General features: G+C 43.8%; 2 protein-coding genes across 2 annotated transcripts in view; one reads left to right on the top strand and one right to left on the bottom strand.

The window, feature by feature from the left end:
- The window catches only part of trmo (tRNA methyltransferase O), a 7,818-nt gene extending 6,888 nt beyond the window's left edge, over positions 1 to 930 (bottom strand). The window contains exon 1 of the mRNA XM_061245526.1: positions 754 to 930. The gene's annotated coding sequence lies outside the window, so the exon portion shown is untranslated. The remainder of the gene's footprint in view (positions 1 to 753) is intronic.
- Positions 1 to 22,211, top strand: part of papss1 (3'-phosphoadenosine 5'-phosphosulfate synthase 1) — a 23,597-nt gene extending 1,386 nt beyond the window's left edge. Inside the window, exons 3-12 of the mRNA XM_061245522.1 lie at positions 30 to 265; positions 360 to 498; positions 826 to 944; positions 1,356 to 1,469; positions 1,567 to 1,678; positions 8,571 to 8,776; positions 12,234 to 12,369; positions 12,782 to 13,050; positions 14,895 to 15,124; positions 20,044 to 22,211. Coding sequence (XP_061101506.1) covers positions 30 to 265; positions 360 to 498; positions 826 to 944; positions 1,356 to 1,469; positions 1,567 to 1,678; positions 8,571 to 8,776; positions 12,234 to 12,369; positions 12,782 to 13,050; positions 14,895 to 15,124; positions 20,044 to 20,182 — 1,700 coding nt within the window. The 3' untranslated portion in view covers positions 20,183 to 22,211. The remainder of the gene's footprint in view (positions 1 to 29; positions 266 to 359; positions 499 to 825; positions 945 to 1,355; positions 1,470 to 1,566; positions 1,679 to 8,570; positions 8,777 to 12,233; positions 12,370 to 12,781; positions 13,051 to 14,894; positions 15,125 to 20,043) is intronic.

The raw sequence follows: 22,211 nt of genomic DNA, 5'->3' as shown, positions 1-22,211 counted from the left end.
ACTGTTGATTTCTAATATTTACCACAAAGGATTGTCAGGGGCTGGGAAGACCACAGTTAGTATGGCCATGGAGGAGTATCTGGTGTGTCATGGCATCCCCTGTTACACCCTGGATGGAGATAACATTCGCCAAGGCCTGAACAAGAACTTGGGTTTCAGCCCAGAGGATCGTGAGGAAAACATCCGCCGGATTGCAGAGGTGGCCCGTCTTTTTGCCGACGCCGGGCTGGTTTGCATAGCAAGCTTTATTTCACCATACAGTAGGGTGAGCTACCGTCCGTGGAGAGAACTCAAATCATCTAAATGGCCTTCTTCTCTTATAGAAAGATTATAACGTTGTCCATATTTCTGTCTCCCAGGATCGTTCGAATGCTAGAAAGATCCATGAATCTGCCGGCCTGCCATTCTTTGAGGTATTTGTGGATGCTCCACTCGATGTGTGTGAACAGAGAGATGTGAAAGGACTCTACAAAAGAGCCAGAGCTGGAGAGATTAGAGGTAAAACCTTCTATTCTGTGACTGTTCAAGGCATCCATCTCAGTTCGCCTAAGAATTACCACTGCTCAAGCCTTTTTGTACGCTACAGCAGGTGTGCTAATTATTTTGGGACATATTACCTGCATGCTGTGGTTTCTCTGAAATGTGATAATATTAATGGACAATTGGGAGGTGCACAATTCTGACTAAACTTGTCTGTCAGGTAAAGTGAAGATTGCTGGTACCTGTAATGTTAAACAATTATGTCAGCATCACCTTGTACACTAAGCCCCTTGGATCATTCTGATGAAGGCTGTGGCCATCATTTGTTCTCCATGTTCTCCACAGGTTTCACAGGGATAGACTCGGAGTATGAGAGACCAGAAGCTCCAGAACTGGTACTGAAGACTGACTCATGCAGTGTGAATGAGTGCATACAGCAAGTCGTTGACCTCCTACAAGAAAGGGTAAAGAACTTTGAGTGGTACAGTGCTGTCATGTTAGAGTTGTTCGGTTGTCTGCCCAAATCTACTGTATGAATAATGACATTACATAGCCCAAAGAGCTGGACTAGTCAATTTTGGAAGGAAAAAATTAAACAAATTAAGCCAACTTCTCTGACAATGCAACACTTGATATTTGAACATCCTCACAGACCTTGGTCCTATGACTAAACATTTGCTTCTTGTGATAATGTTTTTAATGCACCATTTGGTAAAAACTGTATCTTTGCAGTCGTTTTAAGATAACACCACTCGCAGTAGTTTTAGTAACAACAGTAGCTCTTAATATAATGTGAATTAAACAATTTTAGGAATATAAAAGCCATCCAAATGTATACAGTGCATTGTCTCTCTGACACGTGCATTCCACGGCAGGACATTGTGCCAGTGGATGCTTCCTATGAGGTGAAGGAGCTGTATGTGCCGGAGAACAAGCTTGACCTGGCCAAGGCGGATGCTGAAACGCTACCAGCTGTGCAAATAAGCAAGGTCTGACAATGTAACATAAAACATTGACATAGGGTACTTGTATTTATTTATTGCTCACGTGCAAGTTATCTGATCACCTAGCTCTTTTGTATTGTAGGTTGACATGCAGTGGGTTCAGGTCCTAGCAGAAGGCTGGGCTACTCCTCTAAATGGGTTCATGAGGGAGCGTGAATACCTTCAGTGTCTTCATTTTGATTGCCTTTTGGATGGTGAGTCATTTTCAGATCCACTTTCTGTTCACATTGCATATCACACTGTCTCTTTGTTTTTTAGGTAGTTTAGGTAGTTTTGCTTTGAGAGTGGTCTCTTCCCTGTCTGAGACTCCACTGAGACACTTTTGGATGCTGTGTGTGAATAAAGCAGTGTTTAACATTAGGTTAGAGCCCTGCACAGGACTGTTCGTAGGCTTTGGTGTAATGGCTGCTCAAGCATCAGAAGCATGCATTTTAATAAGAACAAAGGCGTGACAGTCTTTTTAGGCTTTTTGTTCAGTAGAATGACAGTAAAGAACTAGTAATGTTGCTAATTGATTTCTCACTCGCATGCATCTGTCCATATTCCAGTACAATGACAAGTTGAGCAGGTTGTGTGCGTTTTACACATCACTGTTGATGTGCCCTTCAGAAAAGTAGATTGACAGAGTAACCCTTCCACACACACACACACACACACACACACACATACACACACACTCACACACATGCTCGGATAAATGAATAAAATAGAAATAAATAAATCCATACATATGAAAGTTGGAGCTGTTTTTTTATACGAATATATGCAGTCATATGACTTGTTGAAGTGGAGCCAAAGACAGTAAACAATATCATTAATGAATGTTGTACGATGGCATTCCTTTTTAATGATTGCAATTATCATATCTTAATAACTATCATGATATGTATTTAATGACATATAATGACATGGGATTTGTGGGTACACAATAAAAATCTATGATTCTGGATAGCTGTTGGTGGGTTTTTAACATATGCACTCTTGCAGACAACTGTGCGATAGCCATGTTAGCAACAAGCTAAGGAAACCATGGTCTGCTTTAGTAGTCTCTTTCTGCACAAGTCATTTTGCTAGCTATTTAACTGGCGGTACTCATGTTTGTATTTAGTTATAGTCAGTTACCGAACACTGGCTGACCAATCCATACTCCTCTTGCTCTACTCCTTCTATTGGGCCATAGAGGACCACAAAGAGGTTGCTAGTGTATCAGTTTGTTTTAGAACATTTTCAAGGTGAAAATCCTGTATCGTATTACTTTAATGTTAAAAAGTATGTTGTGTTAAGTTCATGGAAAATTGGATACCACTTCTTGGAGTCACTGGGTGGCATCCTGGAAAGGGTGCCACCCGGAGACTCCATAGTTCTGCTGGGCGACTTCAACGCTCACGTGGGCAATGACGGAGAAACCTGGAGGGGGGTGATTGGGAGGAACGGCCTGCCTGATCTGAACCCAAGCGGTGTTTTGTTATTGGACTTCTGTGCTGGCCATGGATTGTCGATAACAAACACCATGTTCGAGCATAGGGTAGCTCATAAGTGTACTTGGTACCAGAGCACCTTAGGCCAAAGATCGATGATCGACTTTGTGGTCGTATCATCAGACCTGCGGCCGTATGTCTTGGACACTCGGGTGAAGAGAGGAGCAGAGCTGTCAACTGATCACCACCTGGTGGTGAGTTGGATCAAGTGGCCGGGGAGGCTGCCTGACAGACCCGGTAAACCCAAACGTGTAGTGAGGGTGAACTGGGAACGTCTGGCGGAGGCCCCTGTTCGCGAGGTCTTCAACTCCCACCTCCGGAAGAACTTCTCACGCATCCCGGGGGAAGCTGGGGACATGGAGTCCGAGTGGGCCATGTTCAAAGCCTCCATTGCAGAGGCGGCAAGCAGGAGCTGTGGTCAGAAGGTCATCGGTGCCTGTCGGGGCGGCAACCCAAGAACCCGCTGGTGGACACCAGCGGTGAGGGAGGCCGTCAAGCTGAAGAAGGAGGCCTTTCGGGCTTGGCTGGCCCGGGGGTCCCCTGAAGCAGCAGACAGGTACCGGGTGGCCAGAAGGGCTGCAGCTTCGGCAGTCACTGAAGCAAAAACCCGGGTATGGGAGGAGTTCGGGGAGGCTATGGAGAAGGACTTTCGGTTGGCCTCGAGGAAGTTCTGGCAAACCATCCGACGACTCAGAAAGGGAAAGCAGGGCTTGTCTCAGGCTGTTTTCAGCAGGGGAGGAGAACTGCTGACCCGGACTGGGGATATTGTCGGACGGTGGAAAGAGCACTTCGAGGAGCTCCTGAACCCGAACAACACGTCCTCTGTGGAAGAGGCAGAGCCTGAAGACTCGGGGGAATCTGCACCTATATCCCTGGCGGAAGTTGCTGAGGTAGTCAAAAAGCTCCTCAGTGGCAAGTCGCCGGGTGTAGATGAGATTCGCCCTGAGATGCTGAAGGCTCTGGACATTGTTGGGCTGTCTTGGCTGACACGCCTCTTCAGTGTCGCGTGGAGATCGGGGACAGTACCTGTAGAGTGGCAGACCGGGGTGGTGGTCCCCATTTTCAAGAAGGGGGATCGGAGGGTGTGCTCCAATTACCGGGGTATCACACTCCTCAGCCTCCCTGGGAAAGCTTACTCTAGGGTACTGGAAAGGAGGCTCCGACCGACGGTCGAACCTCGGATTCAGGAGGAGCAATGTGGCTTCCGTCCTGGCCGTGGAACAGTGGACCAGCTCTTTACCTTGGCAGGGTTGCTGGCGGGGTCATGGGAGTTTGCCCATCCAGTCCACATGTGCTTTGTGGACTTGGAGAAGGCTTTCGACCGTGTCCCCCGGGGAACCCTGTGGGGTGTACTGCGGGAGTATGGGGTACCGGGGCCGTTGTTACGAGCCATCCGGTCCCTGTATAACCAAAGTGAGAGCTGTGTCCGCATTCTCGGCACAAAGTCAAGCACGTTTCCGGTGGGTGTTGGACTCCGCCAAGGTTGCCCCTTGTCACCGGTCCTGTTTGTGGTATTCATGGACAGGATCTCAAGGCGCAGCCGAGGTCAGGAGAGTGTCCGGTTTGGTGACCTCAGAATCGCATCTCTGCTTTTGGCGGATGATGTGGTTCTGCTGGCTTCATCGGACCGTGACCTTCAGCACGCACTGGAGCGGTTTGCAGCCGAGTGTGAAGCGGCCGGGATGAGAGTCAGCACCTCCAAGTCCGAGGCCATGGTTCTCTGCCGGAAAACGGTGGATTGCTCCCTCCGGGTTGGGAACGAGTCTTTGCCCCAAGTGAAGGAGTTCAAGTATCTCGGGGTCTTGTTCACGAGTGAGGGTAGAAGGGAGCGTGAGATCGACAGGCGGATCGGTGCAGCGTCAGCAGTAATGCGGGCGTTGCACCGGACCGTTGTGGTGAAGAAGGAGCTGAGCCGGAAGGCGAAGCTCTCGATTTACTGGTCGATCTACGTCCCAACCCTCACCTATGGTCACGAGCTTTGGGTAGTGACCGAAAGAACGAGATCGCGTATACAAGCGGCCGAAATGAGCTTCCTCCGTAGGGTGGCCGGGCTCAGCCTTAGAGATAGGGTGAGGAGCTCGGACATCCGGAGGGAGCTCGGAGTAGAGCCGCTGCTCCTTCGCGTCGAAAGGAGCCAATTGAGGTGGTTCGGGCATCTGATCAGGATGCCTCCCGGGCGCCTCCCTTTGGAGGTTTTCCGGGCTCGTCCAACTGGGCGGAGACCCCGAGGGAGACCCAGAGCCCGCTGGAGAGATTATATATCTCTCCTGGCCAGGGAACGCCTCGGGATCCCCCAGGAGGAGCTAGAATGCGTTGCTGGGGAGAGGGACGCCTGGAATACCCGGCTTTGCCTACTGCCCCCGCGACCCGACTCCGGATAAGCGGGTGACGATGGATGGATGGATGGATGGATACCACACAAACCTTCATGATTTATTAGCCCAGTTAGTGTTTGGTTGGTTAATTGGGTTATATCAAAGTTAATTACGCTGTTAGCATAACCAAATGGCTTACTGTAGGTATGATCTCTGGGGTTATTTGTAGCAGGCTCTTGGTTTAAATCAGTCAACATAACAAGAGACTTGAACGTGATCAAAGATTTGTGGTTTAAATTAAATAAGGCAGTCCACAAGTTTGGACCTCACTGTAAGAGCCGCTTTAGAGTTAACTTGTGTGTATCTTCCCATTTTGATTTTAAACCAGCCAATGTAAAGCTGGTAGGTCTGAAACATCTAAATTATCCTTCATCATGCAAGAAAAGGGACTATTTAAAATATAAGACGGCTAAAACTACAGTAATATGACCCTGGAAGTGAACTATCCCATTAATACTATGACTCAAGCAGAATTTACAATTGTGTAGAGAGCAGAGCTGGGAGCACCTTTTAAAGTCACAGTGAAAGGGGAAGTTACAGAAGCACTAGCTTCCGTGATATGACGTATATGTGAGCTAAACAAATCTTTCGTGGGGGGAGCAGAAAACAGACATGCAAGCCCACTGGTACTCTGATGTAAAATACACATTATTTTTGGAATGCATACTTTCAGATGTGTTTGTGTAGTTATTGGGGAGTAACTAAACTTATGAAACTCGGATTTCACTGTGGCTTTAAAGTCCCGTGTTCACAAAATGCCACAAGGGGGAGCGCTGAGCTCACAAAGGGCCAGAATGGAGGACAGTATTACAGCAGGGCTGCCCTCTCATGTTCCTGGAGAACTGTTGTCCTGGAGGTTAAGAGCCAGAATGTGGGAAAGCATTAGAAAAGGGCTACCCTGTTTTCACTCCAACTCTAATCTGGTACACCAGATTCTACTAATTGGCCAGAGATCTTGCTGAGCTACAGTTGAATGAGGTGTGCTTTGTTAGAGTTTGAGTGAAAACTGACAGGATAAAATCTCCAGGAACAGGTTGGGCAGCCCCATATTAAGTAAAAGCACAAAGGGCAAGGTAATGAGATGATAATTGTGACATGTTTATGAGACAAATTCAAGGTCATTTATCATTTTGGGCAGAAAGGTATGGTATGAAGGACGTAATTAAAGCTGTGATTCATATTATCCTTTCAATTCTATTAAAATGCAAGCAGGAATTCCCTTTCTGAGAGCAGTACATTTTAATTGGTTCCCTTTGCCCTTTAGAAAGCTTGTGTTTTAAAGACGGTTCATTTTTAGATTATCGGAGGTGAGAGTATTTAAAAATACTTGTTCCAGGGAAACTCAAAGAGTCAGATTGCTTCCATTAACCACCACTACTTTGTCTCTGTGTTTTATAGTGTAAATATCATTCATAATTGATGGGCCAATAGAATCAAACCATAAGTTGCTCACTAGTCTTTTGAATAACCCCGGTGTTGAAAACACGACCGCTTTTCTTTTGTGTGAGATTGACAATTGTGTAGAGAGCAGAGCTGGGAGCACCTTTTAAAGTCACAGTGAAAGGGGAAGTTACAGAAGCACTAGCTTCCGTGATATGACGTATATGTGAGCTAAACAAATCTTTCGTGGGGGGAGCAGAAAACAGACATGCAAGCCCACTGGTACTCTGATGTAAAATACACATTATTTTTGGAATGCATACTTTCAGATGTGTTTGTGTAGTTATTGGGGAGTAACTAAACTTATGAAACTCGGATTTCACTGTGGCTTTAAAGTCCCGTGTTCACAAAATGCCACAAGGGGGAGCGCTGAGCTCACAAAGGGCCAGAATGGAGGACAGTATTACAGCAGGGCTGCCCTCTCATGTTCCTGGAGAACTGTTGTCCTGGAGGTTAAGAGCCAGAATGTGGGAAAGCATTAGAAAAGGGCTACCCTGTTTTCACTCCAACTCTAATCTGGTACACCAGATTCTACTAATTGGCCAGAGATCTTGCTGAGCTACAGTTGAATGAGGTGTGCTTTGTTAGAGTTTGAGTGAAAACTGACAGGATAAAATCTCCAGGAACAGGTTGGGCAGCCCCATATTAAGTAAAAGCACAAAGGGCAAGGTAATGAGATGATAATTGTGACATGTTTATGAGACAAATTCAAGGTCATTTATCATTTTGGGCAGAAAGGTATGGTATGAAGGACGTAATTAAAGCTGTGATTCATATTATCCTTTCAATTCTATTAAAATGCAAGCAGGAATTCCCTTTCTGAGAGCAGTACATTTTAATTGGTTCCCTTTGCCCTTTAGAAAGCTTGTGTTTTAAAGACGGTTCATTTTTAGATTATCGGAGGAGAGAGTATTTAAAAATACTTGTTCCAGGGAAACTCAAAGAGTCAGATTGCTTCCATTAACCACCACTACTTTGTCTCTGTGTTTTATAGTGTAAATATCATTCATAATTGATGGGCCAATAGAATCAAACCATAAGTTGCTCACTAGTCTTTTGAATAACCCCGGTGTTGAAAACACGACCGCTTTTCTTTTGTGTGAGATTGGGACAAAGTACATAAAATGAAGATAGAAAAGTTTGAAATCGGTACTCAAGTGCTGGACTTGTACATGCTAGAAGCTCTCGTATGAGTTTGGCAGAACTGTGATACTCGGGGAGCTCTGTATAATGGAAACCAACTGGCAGTGCTGCCTGAGGACTGAGGATGATTAGCAGCGTGATTTAAATTGGATGTGAAACACACGGCCATGTTGGTTTAATCAAGGTGTAGAACTAAATGAGTCGGCCAGGCAATGTCAACAGCGTGGTCTTCAGCAGGAAGACTTGGCTGAAGAGGCTGTTGAGAGAGAATTGTGTAGGAGTGAACAGCATTAGCCAGGAATGTTCTCACATGCAGGCCGTTTTAGGAGATGAGACTGCATCTTTTTCTTTGCATGCTCTTTTTTGAAAATGTTTATTATTTATATCTGGTTTGATTTCCTATTGTAAGCTACATCTTCAAACTGTCCTCCCATCACCAATTTTCACCCATTATGTTATGTTCAGCTGGGTGTTATGAGTGTGTATTCCTTCGGTGCATGAGTGTGTGGCGCACTCAGTGCGATTCCTCAGTCACCTCAACTTATGCTTCCATCATCAAGGTGCTTGTCTTAGTTACTGGACCGGAGTAACCGCAGACAGCAGCGAGGGCTACAGGGGCCTGCAGTGCTGACGCCTCTCGCCCTCCCCAGGTGGAGTCATTAACCTGTCGGTGCCGGTGGTCCTGCCCGTCTCCGGCGAGGACAGGGACCGTCTGGACGGCTGCACCGCCTTCGCCCTGGCGTACGGCGGGCGCAGGGTGGCCATCCTCCGCAACCCTGAGTTCTACGAGCACAGGAAGGAGGAGCGCTGCGCCAGACAGTGGGGCACCACCTGCAAGGACCACCCCTACATCAAGGTCAGCCCCAAGGTCGCACTCTCCACAGGGCCCCCGGTCATGTTCCTGTCCCACGGACCTGACAGAAATTCATTTCTGTGCAGCTTCTGCGCGTGGCCGTTTGTCACGCGTCGAGTTTGTTGCATATCCGGATCCATTAGGCCGAGATCGGATTTCTCTCTTCCACTCTGTGTTCCGTTCGGTCTGAAGGCCGGGTCTATAACGGTGCGTCTTGTGAATCCCGCATACTTATTCTGGGATATTATTCGTCAATTCAGGTTTTGTGACTGGAGAAGATGCATGCTGGAGCATTTACGTCCAGATCCGATACCGGCGAAATCCAACCCAGACTACCTCCAGATGCGGTTCATTCTGTATTCAGACACATCCTGTCCATATCCAATTTCTTGTGTTAATCTAGGGTCTAAATATGGCGCATTGGATTTGTCAAGAAATCAGATATGTCACGTGAAACACTATTGTCAATGAAGCGTAGGATACACTATGGCCCCTTTCCCCAGGCAAGTCTGACTCGTTGTTCATGTGTTCAGAAGCTGCACATGCTCACTTTATCCCTTGGATCTCCTTTATTTTACACATCTGTTTTATTTAGATTTTTCTCCTTATCCCCCACAACTGCGTTTTGTCACCACAGCATTTAAGGCGTTCTTCTGGCTGTGATGTTTATGTTCCAATAAATGCTCTGCCAATAGCCACCCTCTCTGTCTAAGCGCTTCAGAGTAAATGCTGAACAATTACTTCCATGTGCAAGCGCTGACCATCTTTTCAGGTAGGCCTGATGGCTATTCAGTGTCCCGACACGCTCTAATGCACGTGCGAATGCCAGCTGAAGTGAGATTTCCGAGTGTAAAATGATCGTTCCAAACGCAGCAAGCAGTCCCGCCGTCTCCTGGCACAGGAGCTCAATGAAACTTTACATTTTGGGGAAAATTATCAAGACTGATTTTGATACATTTATTCCCCTCTGCTGCCACATTTCATTTTGAAATGAACAGTGCACACGCCCTTGGTGGGTGTCCTTAAAGGTCACACATTGTACACCTAAACTGCCACAACAAGTCAAACCATTCAGACTTGTTGTGGCACATGTAGGAGTGTCACAAAGGTTTGCATACATTTGGGGCTAAGCTGGGAAGGGACGTTTCATGCATTTTACCTTGACAGGTTAAATTGCTGAAATGTTCATCAGATGAAAGACTTATTTGTATTGCTAACCATTTAAGCAGTAGGTCTTTTGTTCATTCTCCAAATTCTTACCAACTCCCAAAGTATCACATCCTTTTAAGTCATGTCATCTACTGTATGCATACATTAAATAATAAAATGTAATGGTTTATTTCACACTTTTCTCATATTCACAAAACAATCTTATGAATTGTGTTTGTAAAAATTAAAGGAATATTTCTAAATTATAGAATGATAGCTTTGTTTTTGCCAGATTAAGATTTTAAGGAGGGGAAATACTTAGGGAAGTCTGCATAATGCAATGGGTGCATACACAGCCACCTAGTGGGTGGAGGAAACCTATTAAAGATATTGTTTTTCTTAACCAAATATTTTAACAACCATAAAATGTAGGCTATATAATCTCAAACTACCTCATATATTGCCCATCAAACTAATTTAGACATATCTACTTAATGTAGTAGGTAAGGTATTTTATAGTTCATACATGCTTGCACAATCCACAGCAGTGATTTACAAGGATCCCCCCCCTTTTTTTTTTTAACCTTACATGGTTAAATACCTTACATAGCTGACGTTCCTGTTAGTTACATAGCTAACTAAGGAAAATTATGCAAAGTTAGCAGCTAACGTTAGCTTGCTGCAACAGACAACGCTAACGATACCCTTAGGTTAGCCTCATTCTGCCTTATAACGTTAAATAACTTTGTCCCTCACAATTGCCACTTACTTTACTGTGTTATCATATCATATTTAAACGTACCTGTTTAGTGTACCGAAGCACCTGCTTCGATCATTGCCTCGTGTCAAGATCACAATATCATAGCTAATGCTGTGTTCCAGACAACTCGGAAGTAAATTCTTGTGATCTCAACAGATGCAGTTGTCGTCAAGAGATGCAGTTGTCTGATGTCACACAATGGCAGCACCCATTGAGGCACACATCGTAAAGTAAACCATCAACTTTGTTCCTCCATGTCATTAAAATAAAACATACTGTCATATCGTAGCTTGTTCTTCGTGCGAATCGATGTGAAACAATGTTATTCGTTAGCTGGTTAGGGCAAATTATCTCTGAAAGTAATCTTCTCTGCACAAAAGTTATTTGGAAAATGTAAAAAAACAAAACAAAAAAAAAACAACAACATGGGGAAAACATTCGGAAATATACAATTTACTGACTTTTGCAGATTTGCTACCAATGTAGCTAGACCGACGCGCAGTTAACGAGTGGTATACAATCTGCCATTGAGTCACTGCAGAATGCGGACAGCTCATGTGGTTATACCCTTGCCACCTAAACAACATTTTTTATGTTTTTCGTTTATGTTTGGCGTCGTGTACCTGGAACGCTTTGGATCGGGAGTTGAACGTTTCAACGCAACATAACTTCCGGAATTCAGTCGCGGAGAAACCATAGACTTTAATCGTGGATAAAGTCTCAGACAGCCCGCCCAAACTCTCATTGGCTGTCCGCAATGTCAATCACAGGAGTGTGGACGAAGTCAAAGCATGTGGCAATTAATCGCTTTTATGTTCAACTTCATGTCACTTTCCCCTATGTTAGAATATGCTTGCAGTTGAAAGTACAGTTGCAGCTTTAATTCTGCGAAACCTTAACAGATTTTTTGGTAGCACCTCTTCAGTAAAGCAAGGACAGCAGAGTGTAGACAGACACTTGGACCAAGCTATTGCGACAAAATGACAACAAAATGCCGGCTCGTGGAATATTGTCTTGTTTTGGCCTGGGTCTTTCGTAACTGCAGTAAATTCCAGTCATGGAACTGTCACTGGAAACTACGATATGGATGTAGATACTCTGAAATTAAGGCTGACAGTCTGCACTTTAACATCATCCATTGTTTTATTTCAAATCCAATGTGCTGGAGTACAGAGCCAGAGCAACAAAAATTGTGTCACTGTCCTTGTATTATTGCATTTAACTATAAGACTACAATGCTACAGTAGTGAATTATGAATTGTCAAAAATCAAAGACTAACTGTTGTCCTAATGCTTTCCCAAGCTCCCGAACACAAACATAGTTTTGCCTCAACTCTAATGCTTACCATTTTCTTAACCCTAACTCTAGCCTAACCCTAATTTGGTGAACTTTTCATTAGGTATGTCTGTTAAAAGAAGAACACAAGTTCAAACATTCTTCTTCTTTTGAAGTAGTATCATATTCTGAAATACACAGATGTCATTACACAGAAAAATAAATTGCTAATGATGAGATAATGGTCCCCCTGACAAACTGTCTTCCTCCTTCAGATGGTGATGGAAAGTGGGGATTGGCTGGTTGGGGGGGACCTCCAGGTTTTGGACCGGATCTGCTGGAACGATGGACTGGACCACTACCGCCTCACGCCCACCGAACTGAAGCAGAAATTCAAAGAGATGAACGCAGGTGCAGGACCAGGCATCTCCATTTTCACTCGCGCAGTTCATTGCTCATAGTTCTTACGTCCAGGTGTGACACAGGGGGCCGGTGTAGTGTACATGCCGTGCCAAAAATCGTGCTCGTCTATGAAATACAATCCGCACAAAGAAGCTTATCTGGTTACAGTTATGAACTCTCCAGTACCAGAGACTCCTTAGTTGCCACGGACAGTATAATTCTGTACTTTCATGTGTTTTTGTTAATATCTCAAAACATGTGGCTATTGATTGCTTTTAAGTCCAACTTCATTCCACAGAGACATAATGGTGTTTCTTACTGTGACTTTGTGAGGTTTTGGCCTGTTGTGCAGTATGGAGATCATGCTGTTATTCAGCTGCACTTCGGAATCTGACTTACACCGTATGCCTGCCCCCCGTAGACGCAGTGTTCGCGTTCCAGCTGCGAAACCCGGTTCACAACGGTCACGCCCTACTCATGCAGGACACGCACAAGCGTCTGACCGAGCGGGGCTACCGCAGGCCCGTGCTGCTGCTCCACCCGCTGGGCGGCTGGACCAAGGATGACGACGTACCACTAGCGTGGCGCATGAAGCAGCACGCCGCCGTGCTGGAGGAGGGCGTCCTGCGGCCTGACTCCACCATCGTGGCCATCTTCCCCTCGCCCATGATGTACGCCGGCCCCACCGAGGTAACCGGCACCTCCTTCATCAGTAGTCTCCAACCCGTGTCCTGGAGAGCTACTGGGTCTGCCTGTTTTTATTTTCACCTTAAAATAAGCACCCTGTTGAGACCCAGGTAACCGGGTGAGTTGAGTTAACTGTGTAATTAACTGCTCTAATTCATTAATGCTGTGCAGAGTAGCAACAAAGCCAGCAGGCTCTGTAGCTCTCCAGGACTATCAACAGTTTCTTATTGTTTTTCTTTTTTTTGAATGATGATCAGAATAATAATCTAATAACCTGGAAAGAGTTTTATCTGGAAAGCACTTTGTTTTCTTTTGAGAAAAAAAGCATTATTATTTTTGGAAAAAGTCAGAAAGATTAGTGGTCATTGGGTGGGCCTTAATTCACTGGCGCAGGTAGTGGAAATGCTGAAATAGATGAGGTGCGATAACAAGTACGCCAGATGATAACAGTCCATTCGGCCCTTTTGAGGCCTTTTCCCTAGTCCGTGAGACGAAGGAGTGGTGTGCGGTGGTGTGTCCAGTGTGTTCTGGAGCACCCCTGCCGGGTCCGCTTCCAAGTGGAAACCTTTACTGTCCTGCCGCGAGGTTATTCTATAGCAGCATTTGCAGTGTGTAGGTGTAATTCCCCCCTTGGGGTTTTCATAACAAAACCAGCTTGTCCAATAGATTCCAATCCTGTGTGAAACACTTTGAAGAGAGAAATAAGGAACTCATTGACCAAAGGATTACCTCTGTTGTAACATCTGCACCGACATCAATCCTTTGCCAATATTGGATTGGAGTACTTCTGGATTCAGCTGTAGAATTCCAGAGGCCCTTTTCAAATGACAGAAGTTGGATTGGTTTTAATCAGCCAGACAGTGTACAGAAAATCCAGATATTAGCCCGTGTGACTGAGGGCAGCATCTGTGAACGTATGCTGCGGCTGAAGATGAAATGAGGGTCAGATCTGTAGCATGCAAGTGCTCTCGTTAGCAAACGCAAGTCCAAAGTGTCAAGCCACTCTGGATAAGAGCATCTACTAAGTGCTGAAATGTAATGTGCACTTGAGTGTGAACTTTAGGTGACCAGCCACATATACTTTTTATGTGACAGAATGTTCACAAGGAAAAACATTAGCAGGGGGCCAGACCTATGTCCTCAGGGCCATAAATGCAATCCTTTTTCCAAAAGTAGCTGCAGGAGAGACCTGCTGAGATACCAGGGAAGAGGGAATGAGTGATAGATGACCCTCAAACTGTCACAGTTATGGTCATAACCCCCCAGTCGTTACTGTTATGTAATTCATAGGAAGAGCCATTCAAACACCACCTGTACTGCACCCAACAGTGCGTGCTGACTGGTTATAAACTCTAAGGAGTTTTTTTGTCGAATGTTCTCTGCATTGCTTCAGTTGAATTGATTTAAGTGTGTCATGGTCTTTTAAAAATATATTTAGATTTATCCAGCCACTATCTGCAACCTTCCTAGCAATAAGAAATCTAGTTGTCCTTCCACCTGGACCTGAGGTCATGTTATAGGGGTCAGAGCGCTATGTTGCTGCCTTAGTTGAACAGAGGAGCTCTTCCACTCATGAAGTATGTGAGTATCAACCAACATAGCAATGTTGACTGTGATTGGTGGATACATTCTTGCTAAACTGCCAAGATCCCTGTGGGAAAGACCATATACTTCTATATATATTCTACAATCAAAGCGACATCACTGCCATCTTGTCCCTGTTATATTATCCCTGTCCTTGTGCTGTGCTTATCCTAAGATACACGCTCACAGTCTGAAACTGTGGGAATTACCTTTGACAGTAGCTCTGCTTTCTGCTTATGACTGGTTTCTCTGATGCTCCACAGGTGCAGTGGCACTGCAGAGCTCGCATGGTTGCTGGGGCCAACTTCTACATTGTGGGGCGTGACCCCGCAGGCATGCCGCACCCCAACACGGGGAAGGACCTGTACGAGCCCACGCACGGGGCCAAGGTGCTCACCATGGCGCCCGGGCTCATCACCCTGGAGATCGTGCCTTTCAAGGTCGCTGCGTACAACAAAGCCAAGAAGAGCATGGACTTCTACGACCCAAAAAAGTAAGTAGCCCTCTCGGTTGTCACGGCTGTGTGAATGTGAATTTGACAGCCGAGGTCCACTTCCCAAAATCCACAACATTCGGAGGGTTTTTGGGTTTCCTTTGCTCAAAGACAATGATGATCACAGTATTCACCTATATTTGAAGGCATCTTTGAGACCATGTTTCAGGACATGACAAGATTGAGGGTGGCACCATGGTGTCAATCCACGCCACTGCCAGTCGAGTCATCAGAAAGGCACTAAAGAGCTTGCCTGGGTGGCTCCGCGATGTCTTTTTCCATAATTACACTGAAATAATTGTCCATAAAACTTAAACTGTCTTGGATTTCAGCAATAAAGCATGAGAGGCTGTGTTCTATGGGGAATACAGTCACGGTTAAAGGGTGTGGTTAGGTACGCCGCGAAGCAGACGCTTTTATGAAACGGTAAAACAATTAGTGGATGACACAATATTACTTTATTTTCTAAATCATTTTTTTTTATTAAGCAACAATTCTTCCGCCAGATAATGTACTCCGCAGAACACAGTTAATGGTTACAAGGCAATAGAAAACAGTTGCTACCAAGCAAATTAGCATCGTAACGTTACTTTTTTACTTCTAGTTAGCTGTTCTGGGGCTGGGCGGCCTGTAGCATAGTGGTTAAATTACACCCGGTGTAGCCACAAAAAGATCCACACAGCCATTAGGCTAGGCCCTTAACCCTGCATTGCTCCAGTGTTAAGGGCTTTGTTTAAATTAACTGTAAGTCGCTTCGGATAAAAGCGTCAGCCAAATGCCATGTTACGTAATGTAATGGATGCTGCCATTAATTGTAGGCTAATCAAGAAGATAAATATAAAAATAATAACATATCGATATAGAACTTAGGGCTATAGAATAGAACCACAAAATAACGGATAGAGTGATATTGTTTGTAAACAAGCTGTTTCATTTACTGTTCCTGTATGGGATATACAGTCACGGTCTCAGCCAATCAGCTTCCAGGATCAAAACGACCAGTTTTATAAAATAAATTATAGGAGAATAAACTGGAATAATGGAATTAAGGAGATGTGTAATTGGGTCACAAAATGTAACCAGTGGAGGAAAATTTTATTTGGGGTGCTGGGGTTAAGTGGCTCAGTTTAACTCCTGAAGTGCGCCATGAACTTGTGTTTTTCTTTCTCTGTTTCCTTATCTACGGGAATCATACTGACGCAATAAACAGGAACACTTTTATTTTCTTACCCTTTCCCACAGAGTTCCAGCTTTCCAGAAGCTTTGATGTCTTATGAAAATCAGATGAACCTGGCATTAATTACACATTTGAGTAGCGATACCTTTGAGCGCGAATACCAAAAGAACATGCGATCTGTCAACGCTTCGATACTAACAAGTGGCAGTGCTATCAAGTGAAAAAGTTAATGAGCCGTGTTTAGCACAGATCACGATGACTAAAAACATCCGAGGAACAGACTTCCTACAGGAGGTTCCTGTCACATTTTTCATGCTGTGTAATCAATAGGTCCGGCTAGGCATTACAGTCAGCCAGATACAATTATAGTAAGCTGGAGATGAACATGCTGCCTTGTTTGAGAAACTGCAGAGAGATCTTGGTTTAGTCTCTGAAAGGGCTTCTCAGAAAATGGAAAAAGATGATGGGGTAGGGGCGGCGTTGTGGGTTTGGGGGCTTTATTACAATGAGAGGGTAGTTGAAGCGGGGGAATTGGAGTCCCAGGTATTTAGGTGCTAGTGAATTAATGCGATAAGATTAGCTATTATCACACTTGACCAAATATTAATTGATAGCCCAATGATGTGCTCCAGTTCTTGCAAATGCTTTTTAAAAAGCTATGTTACAAATCGTTCCTAACATATTTCCTTTCTTCTTTTGTTTAAAATTTACCAGTGGTCTATCTAGTGGTGTGAATCTAGAGAGCAAAAATGAAGGTAATTCTCAAAGAGTAATTTAACTCATTTAAATTAATTTCCGTTGTTTATATAAAAGGTTGTTGTAAGACTTGGAGCACTGATTGTGGAAATTTGGGTCAGGGAAAGGCACAACATGATCATGTGTGGTTTGCTAACTGTGCTGCGTAAAGTAACCAGTGGCCCCCCTTTCGTACCAAAGCTGAGCCTGGTCTAACCCATGTACATCCCAGGTCTGGGGCAGATAATGCAGGTTGTGGCATTTACCAGGGTGATTGCTTTAATGAAAGGGGTATAAGTGTGACATTCTACACCTCCACACACTGCTCCCACACTGCTTCCATCAGGTATATCTGACTAGCCACCAGACCTGGGTTAAAATATGTAATTGTTTTGGATTCAAATACTTTTCTATACTTTAATCAGCTTATCTGGTATATTGGAACCACTGGAATGCTTTCAAAAGGTGCAAAGTCTGCTTTCTGGTCCTCTTGGTTCGCTCAATTACTCCAGGCAAGATCAATCGAGCAGAAAAAAAGTATTTCAAACCAAAACAATTACGTGTTTGACCCAGGTCTGCTAGCCACTTGGGGCGGTTCATTGTTTTCAGTCTAAAAACAGGGCAGTCACGGCTGGGTTTGGGTAGCAGTGCTTCTCAAACCGTGGGCTGCGAGAGGTTAAGGTGGGTCGCAGCATACACATGGGAAAATAACATACTTTATTTAATATCCTACCCTTTGACGTTCACTCCAGAAATATTAAACTCTGTGCTCAGTAAATGTGCTGCACTAGTTAGATGGTGCCTGCAGACGTACATGTTTAAAAAAAACATTTTATTTTTATAAACATGTCTGGCGCCCTTTGATAATACGCGTCTCAGAGTCAAATGGGTTGTGGGTTCAGAATTTCGGAAGTACTCGTAGGGTACTCTGTTCAGGGTAGCACAGGTCATACTGCTGTATGTAGTCAGGGCTGACCATGCTCCTTTCTTTAAAGTAAGGAGTCCTCTAATTGCCCGATTTCTTATTGAATACACTTTAAAAAAGAAATGTAAACCTGAAGAAAGACATTTCAGCCTGTGTGTTTAACATGACACACTTCTGAAGCGCCATTTTCTTTAAAGAGATTTTTCGTGCTTTGTGCCAATGGACTGTTTTGAATGAATTATTACTATGTATATATTTTTGAAATCTTAAACAAACTGTTACTGTGTGAGTTGGGTTCATAGCTGTGTGTTGGCGGTTTCTGCTTACTTGGAGCAGGGGTTGGTTGGAGCAAAGGCTAACGCTCAGTCTGAATTTCAAAGGGCTCCACTTGGCGCCTGGCAAAATTTATGGCAGGCCGTCTGCTCTCCCGCTCTCACTCTGGTGCACATTACTGGGTTGTGCCAAATTTAAAATTAATATGAATCCCAAGACTAATTGCCAGCGAACCCCCTAAAAGTCTCCCTTTAAGTGTAGACTAATGGCTTTAATCAAGCCAAGCTGTTTCACATTCGACTGCATGCTAAGTTGTCTCTGTGGAATATGGTTTTTGTGGTCTGCTCTCCCCCATGCAATTAATACCATCAGAACAATGTTCTGTAGTTTCCCACTTCACCATTCTTCTCTCTGAGCCTTAAGAAAATTGAATGTACTGAACATATATTGAAGTCTACGCTTGTGGACTGCCCACTCAAACCACAAATATGCGATGAGGTTCAAGTGCGGCCACTATACGTTTCCATAAGGGAGTATCCTCTCTTTTGAAAGTGTTTTGATGCCTCATTGACATTTCTTTTAAAGCTTAGTTTAATTACGAGTCTTGATGAAGTGGTGACGAAGAACTCAATGAGCTAGCAGTGGCTACAGCTACAGCGGCTTAACAAGACGCAGGGCTTATTTCTTCAGTGTATGTTCAGAGTCGCCATACATCAAGGGCTTGTTGCGCACGGATATACGCAAATCAGTATGTCCGGTATGTTTCCCATCCTCTTCGCTCCAGGGGACCTTCCCAAGAGGAAGGCTGCCCACCTGCCTGCCTGAATGTGTCAGGAGTGGCTGTACTAGGGCCTGCCCACAGGCACGTCCGTAAACCCGGGTGTACACGACAGCTTTCTACCACCTGCCCGCCAAAATCTGGAGCGCAGGCTCGGGCCTGGGAAATGTTGTTTGCAGCAGTAAAACATATTACCACTTAGTCATAATAGCAAATCAAATCTGAACAGATTAACAGGAAGCAGTGCAAGCCTGATATGGAGCTCTGGCCTAAGCAGGTGGCTACTGTTTGGAGCCCAGGTTCGTGTTTGAGTAAATACTCCCGCAACAAGGTCAGAAGCTTTAATCGAGCAAACCTCCTGCAGAAATATTTTAATGCAACCAATAGAAGTGTATGTTTTAGATTTGAAAGAACGGAAACCGCAGGTCAAAGTTGTGCACACCCCCAGAAAATACCCAAATCTGGATGGACAAAAAATATCCTTACGGCAGTATGCTGTTAGTACAGACTTGGTAAAAGATGTTCGCTATTTACATGAAAGAATGTATAATAATGGGGGTGGATAAAATATGTGATCTACCTCATGCAATGCATTAATACGGTGGAGCCACGGAAGAGTAGTATTTAGACTGGAACGTTTTTAATTGTGATTTTTGAATTTGATTTGAAGAGACTGATTAGCCATGTTTATCGGACGTTTTCCTCCAGTGTTTATTTCTGAACCATTTGTAAGAACTAAAACATGTAACAGAAGGTTTGAATTTAATGGCAAAGTCTGGGAGTTTTAGATTTCTGCCTCTCTTCTGTTGCCTTGAAGCAAAGTGCAGCTGTTTTAGCCTCCCATGTTTGTTTCGCTTGGTGCAGGCTGAAAGGAGACCAGCATGGAGCTTCTCACAGACCATCGTTTGTTTCTGGCCCTGAGGTGGTTTTGTCTAGAAACTTCTCGCAATGACAGCTGAGTGTCAGAGTTCAGAGGGTTCCGCCTGCACGTGGTTAAAGTGAATTAATTTGAAAGTCTTTCTCTCTTTCAGCCACCAAGACTTTGACTTCATCTCAGGAACACGCATGCGCAAAATGGCCAGGGAGGGCCAGAATCCTCCGGAAGGCTTCATGGCACCCAAGGCCTGGACGGTGCTGAAAGAGTACTACAAGTCATTGGAAAAGGCTTAAGCTGTGTTCAGCACAGAGATTCTTAACGGTTAATGACTCCAGCGGGACCACCCAACAACTGTTTCCACCACTCAGCTGTGGTTCACATACACTCACTGAGCACTTTATTAGGAACACCAACACAAGAGCATCTGTACAAACAACGCATCAAACCTCTAAGTAGATAGGCTACAGCGGCAGCAAAGTTGAGTCTAAAAACAAAGTAATAAATCCCTAATAAAGTGCTCATTGAGTATATAAAGGATATTTCATGCCATAATTGTTAACAAATGCACACAAAATGTACATGCTATACACACAATATGAAATGCCCCCTGGCCAACCTGTAATGTATGTTGACTTGTATTCTGTTTCGATATGCATATTTATGGTGGATATTCTCCTTGATACACAAGAAGTCAACTTCCAAATCAAAGGATTGCTCTTAAAGTTACATATACTGTTTTTAGTCTTATAGCATTGAAAAGTACTGTTTTATGGATGTTATTTAACACAATGCACCATATATATATTTTTCATTAACTCTATTATACCATTATGGTGAAAGGATTTATTGTTTGTTGCATAATCATGGCCTTTAAGAAAATATTTTTGGAGGGGCGGGCTTCTTCCCTTTTTCAAATTAGTGATATACTGTATTATCTAGAGCTCTATGTAATGATTGAACCTTTTGTTTCAACATTTTCATTGTGTGAGCACCATCATGTTCTCATTTATCATGTCAAGATTGTTTTCCCCTCTGACGTAAAAAGCATGTTGGCAGAAGACTTGAGAATGTACTGCTACCAGATCTGTTTTTTGCGTCACCAGTGCTTGGGAAAATAACATCTCTCGGCTTCAGATTTCTTAATTCTTTAGTGATTTAGTACAAAATCTTGTCAGCGGTTGTCAAGCCAATGAATTGTGGTGGTGGTGTGTGCTGTACCTCTGTTGTACCATGGCTTAATGGTGAATAACTCAACAGCTTCCTGTTGTGAAATGATGCTTTCACACAGGACTGTTTTGTATTGTCCCTAATAATGATGCAATAATAATGGTAGGGGGTGGTCTGCTTGACAGTGTTACCTGGAATATGGCAGCGCTCGTAGCTGATGTACTGATCCCTGAACTTCACAACCTCCTGTTTTATACTGTTACCTGGTAACTTGTCATTGCCTTTGGCCACTTTCAGAAGCTTCAAAAACAAGCTATGCTAATAGTAATATTGTGCAAATATTGTGAAAAAATGCCGTTTTTGTTGAATGACGAAATTATTTTGGTTACAATGTGGTTTTACCAAAACAAAAACAAAAAAACCATAGTTTGAAAATTATGCATGCATTACTTAAATTGCACACGTTACTATTTGAGACAGAATTTGAGGTTGCCTTCTCACATCAATGCCATTAAATCATTTATCTTAAAAAATAAATAAAAGGAAAAATAAAAGGATGTTCCCATTACAATGTTACAAGTATTCAGGGTGGCGGGTGTCATGACGGTTTGTTTTTATGTATCAAGTGGAAGAAATCAGTGATGGATATGGATTTAAACTCCCCGTTTTTAACAAAGAATGTTTGCTGTCAGTGTTATAAATCCAATACCACCGATTACTTTCAAATTGTGAAAGTAGCGATCTCTGTTGCTGTAAATCATAATGCAATGAGTTGAAAGTTTCTTTAACACTGAATTCAGAGAATGGAGAATACCTATGAACCAATACTGTGAGTGATGCCTATGGATGAAGTATGTTACTGGTGGTTTTCGAGACTTTAGGCTTAAATGATACGAAACCTAGGTCAACTAAAATTAGCTACAAATTCATACAAGAATTATGTATAAATCAGTGTATTTACAAGATGGTTGTAAACATGTTCTATTTGTTTCTTTTTTTTATATGATGGTTTCTTTTTGTTTCAAGGTTTTTACACTTTATATAGTTGATTTGATATTGTTTGCCAGTAAGTCAGTTTTGTCAATGTGACTGTAAAAGCATTCAGACAGCACTATTGTACTTCTGTTCTCTATTAAATCATTCCTAGCAAATGCA

Source organism: Conger conger, chromosome 6 (genome assembly GCF_963514075.1).
Source record: "Conger conger chromosome 6, fConCon1.1, whole genome shotgun sequence".
Taxonomy (NCBI): domain Eukaryota; kingdom Metazoa; phylum Chordata; class Actinopteri; order Anguilliformes; family Congridae; genus Conger; species Conger conger.
Note: the sequence above shows the minus strand (reverse complement) of the source record. Positions and strands in the feature narration are given on the sequence as shown.